The 4,395-nt window shown below is 38.3% G+C and overlaps 1 protein-coding gene across 1 annotated transcript in view; it reads right to left on the minus strand.

Annotated features, from left to right (window-relative positions):
- MIGA1 (mitoguardin 1) overlaps nt 1-4,126 on the minus strand; it is an 81,931-nt gene extending 77,805 nt beyond the window's left edge. The window contains exons 1-2 of the mRNA XM_045291736.1: nt 3,096-4,126; nt 2,253-2,359 (exon numbers count right to left, since the gene is read on the minus strand). Of these exons, the coding sequence (XP_045147671.1) occupies nt 2,253-2,351 (99 nt within the window). The 5' untranslated portion in view covers nt 2,352-2,359; nt 3,096-4,126. The remainder of the gene's footprint in view (nt 1-2,252; nt 2,360-3,095) is intronic.
- Nucleotides 4,127-4,395: the final 269 nt, after the last annotated feature.

Consider the following 4,395-nt stretch of genomic DNA (forward strand, 5'->3'; position numbering starts at 1 on the left):
AACTATAGTGAAGGTTTTATTTGGAGTGCTAAGTGATTTCTTTATCGGGAGTGCAGAGAAACAATGTCAAAAATTACTGGTATGGATCAGTATGACCTATATGGAAATTATTTTAGCAATTTGGACTTAATACAAATGGCTCTTAAATCTATGAAAAGATGTTCAACATAATTCATAATAATAACAAACAAAAATTGAAAAATGCTGATATAACTTTCTCACCTGTCAGAATGGGAAAATTTGGGAAATACAAATTTATATTATCCATATGGAATGCCATTTAGGAATAACTCTGGTGGCTCTGTAGAATTGTTAAGTGTTACTACTAACTTCAAAGCAACGGTTCAAAACCATTATTATCTCTGCAGGATCAAAAGGAGGTTTTCCACTTTGTATTTTGTTCTGGTGTACATGAGATAAACATGAATCAGAACTAATTTTACAGCAGCTAACAGAAAGAGGAAACAGGACCTTATGTTTGTAGCACTTGTACAAATTAAAATTCTACTTGTACTTGTAAGGTAACGTGATACTGTCTCTCTCACCAAGCTGTAAGTCAAAAGAGACAGTGCCTGGGCTCATCACTCTAGATTCGACCCTTAGCATACTACCAGTATCGTTGTACTGGTTCTTAGGCACCCTCCAGGCAGTTCTGACTCATAGAACCCTATGCACAAAAAATGAAACACTGCTCTATTTTTGCAGCCCCTGTATCAATCCATCTCCTTGAGAGTCATCTTCTTTTTCATTGACCCCTCTACTTTACCGAGCATGATATATTTCTACAATGACTGCTCTCTCCTGATAACAAGTCCAGAGTACATGAGACAAGGTCTCTCCATCTCTGATTCTAAGGAATATTCTAGCTGTATTTATCTCAAAACAGATTTGTTCATTCTTCAAGCGGTCCATGATAAATTCAATATTCATTGCCCATACCATAATTCAAATGTATCAATTCTTCTTAGGCATCTTTTATACACTGTGCATCTTTCACATAAATATAAGGTGATTGAAAATACCATGGCATGAGTCAGGCACACTTTAGTTTTCAAAGTGACATCGTTGCTTTTAATACGTTTTAACAAAAAAAGATTTTTCCAAGGCAGATTTTTTCCAACAGATTTATCCAGTGCAATACACAGTTTGATTTCTTGACTGCTTCCATGGGCATTGATTGTGCACCAAGTAAAATAGTCAAGAAATCCTTGACTATTTCATTGTAGTCCCTGTTTCTCATGATGTTGCTTATTGGTCCAGTTGTGAGGATATTTGCCTTTGAGGTAATTCATACTTATCTTCACAATTAAGTGCTTCAAGCCCTCACTTTCATCAGCAAGCAAGGCTGTGCCATCTGCATATCACAGATTGTTAAACCTTATTCTGTCCTATAAACCCAAACAAAACTCACTGCCAATCAAGTTGATTCTGACTCACAGGGTAGAGTGTGTTCCTGTGTGTTTCCAAGACAGGAACTCTTACAGAAGTCAACAGCCTCATCTTTCTTCCAAGGAGCAGCTGATGGCTTTGAACTGCTATTCTCGCAGTTAGCAGCCACACATGTAACCACTATGCCCCCAGGGATTCTTACTCCAGCCTACAGGATTATTATAAGTTGAAATCCACTAGATGGTAGTGGGTTCACATAGTAAATACTTCATAAAAAGTAATTACTTTTATTCTAACATACCATTTCTAGGTAACATGCTATGTTACATGTAACATGTAAGATACTTAAAGTAAAATTGTATTTCTTCAACCTAAGATAATATTCAATTTAAGATGCAAGTAAGTTTCAGAAATGCTGAAATATGAAAAAATGTTCAGCTAGGATTTAATGAATTCTGGCATGTTTAGTAAACTAAATGCTATTTTCCACAGGTTATCATTTCATTTAGCACAATGGAGAACAAACTATAGTGCCAGCAAATATTTAAAACAAATGGATAAAAGTCAGAATACTTCTGTTGGAATAAATAATTCACTGAATAATAGTGGTAATGGATTTTATATTTGCTTTAGAAAGATTTTTTAGAAGTAATGCAATCCCCTTTAACGGTTGTGAATGATTTTTTAAATGAAATACAAAAAAAGCAAGCAGGTTTTTAACAACTTTAATAAAGCATTTTTACTGAATTATATATAAAAATTACATAAATTAAAATGTCAATGCTATTAAGCAAAATAAGCTCTGTGGCTTTTATTCTTGAACAATGAGTGAATGAAATTTCAAGTGTATCTCATTTTTTTACCTGGCAGAGAGAATAGTACCAAGACAGAGGAAGATCAAACACTCTCAACGCTGCCGCCTTCAAGGAAAACTGTGATTCGCTGACTGTTTCTTCTGACATGACTCTTCCTATCATCATTAAATGAAGCATAAAAACATATCAGCCACAAAGACTTTTGGCTAATTTATTATATCCAAGATACAAACTGAAACTTTAACTCTATCTGCTTTCTCCCCCGCCCCCAGTTAATTATTCATATTATACCTACCAGAAGAGAATTAACAGTATTTCAATAAGCATAATGTTTATTAGTCATTAGATGAAAGTTTACTGATTAATCTGTAAAAAGAAGAAATGACATAGGTTGGCATCATCTGACCTCTTCTAACTTTGTAAGAAGGAAAATCAAATTCCACATCAGCATCGTCTAAGGCTAGTTTCTAAAGGCTGAGATCAGACATGCCTGACCCTCCAACCTATAAGTTCTGACATCAACTGTCCCTTTTACAGCACCCACTACCTTTCCATTGGGTTCAATAATTCATTGCAATTTCCAGAAAGAACTTACAGGCAATACTTTATGATTATGGGGTGTATTAGGGACGTTAACATGTTACAAATGCTCAGGACACAATTATTTGGACAGGACTGTCTAGTCTCACTGTGTCCACAGGCAGGACACACTTTGGTCTTTGGCCTCTCAGCCTAGCTTGAACACAATTACAAAGCTCTTTCAGGGCATGCCACTTTATCATATGTCTCAACCTGAAGGCACTCAGCAAATCTAACTCCCCCAATTATGTGCCTGGAGGCACCCCACTCCACACACCAGCCTCCTACCTGAAGGCACTGAGCTTTACTTACTCTGTGAGCTAGGAAGTCCACCTCTCTGGTTGATACTCTGGCTCTTGATTCTGCTGCTGCTCCTGAGCTACTCCTCTGGTATCACAGCCGTCTCCTAAAGGAGATTCAATGCATATGGATTTGGGGGTCCAAATGACAAGCTCCATTCCTAGCTCTTCTCTCTTGCTGCTAGTGGGATCCCTTTACCTTTATCTGCATTTGTTCTTGTCTTACACTGGGTTCTCTAAAGCAGCAAAGCCAGAGATACTTATATATGTATGTTTAGAGGGAGATTTATATTAAGAAAATGGCTCACACAGTTGGAAAAGTGAGTCAATTCAGGTCTAGGCTGGTTCCAAATCTACAGGCCAGATGTTAAAACTCTAGGCTTCTGATGTGAGTAGCTTTGGGGGCTGATGAACCCAGGATCAACAGGTGAGGCTTAAGATTGGAAAAGGAAATGAATCCAAGGTCAGTAGGTCAGATGGTAGACCACTGATGGTTTCCAGGACTGGCAGGCATTACGGAAGACCACTGACTCAAGTACAAAGAATGGGCAGTCAATGAGGTAGATGTAGGATTCAGGCCCAGCAAAAAGCTTTTCCAGAGTCCACTTACATAGGAATAGGCCACACACACCCTGGGAACTTTCTTCAATGGTATCGGGGCTATCACCTGATTAAGTGGGTTGTGTTGCACCTGAATCTTCTTACAATTGATTGTCTGCTCACAAATCTCATTATGAAATTGGCTACATTATGTTAGGTGATATTATGGGGCATTACTACTAGGTTTTACAAGCAAACAACTGAGAATCTTGCCCTAATCAAGTTGACTGAAAACTTAACTATTCTGTCTCATTTAAGAAATCTTCAAAGAAATGCAATTTTGCATTTTATTAAGCAATTTTGATACTGCTGTTTCTACTGAAAGGAATCCCTGGGTGGTAACAAATGGTTAAACATCTGACAACTGGCTGAAAAGCTGACAATTTAATCCATGTAAAGATAGGCCTAGTGGCATCAAAGAACAAAAAAGCATACCATTGTGAATGAGGGGGAGTGCGGAGTAGGGACCCAAAGCCCATCTGTAGGCAACTGGACATCCCCTTATGGAAGGATTGCGGGGAGGAGATGAGCCAGTCAGGGTGCAGGGTAGCAACGATGAAACATACAACTTTCTTCTAGTTCCTAAATGCTTCCTCCGCCCCGCCCCCCCACACACCCCACTATCATGATCCCAATTCTACCTTACAAATCTGGCTAGACCAGAGGATGTACTCTGGTACAGATAGGAACTGCTGATGCCAGGGGCTTACATG

The sequence above is a fragment of the Echinops telfairi genome, unplaced genomic scaffold, assembly GCF_000313985.2.
Source record: "Echinops telfairi isolate 266 unplaced genomic scaffold, ASM31398v2 ScPeMD7_443;HRSCAF=831, whole genome shotgun sequence".
Classification (NCBI taxonomy): Eukaryota; Metazoa; Chordata; class Mammalia; order Afrosoricida; family Tenrecidae; genus Echinops; species Echinops telfairi.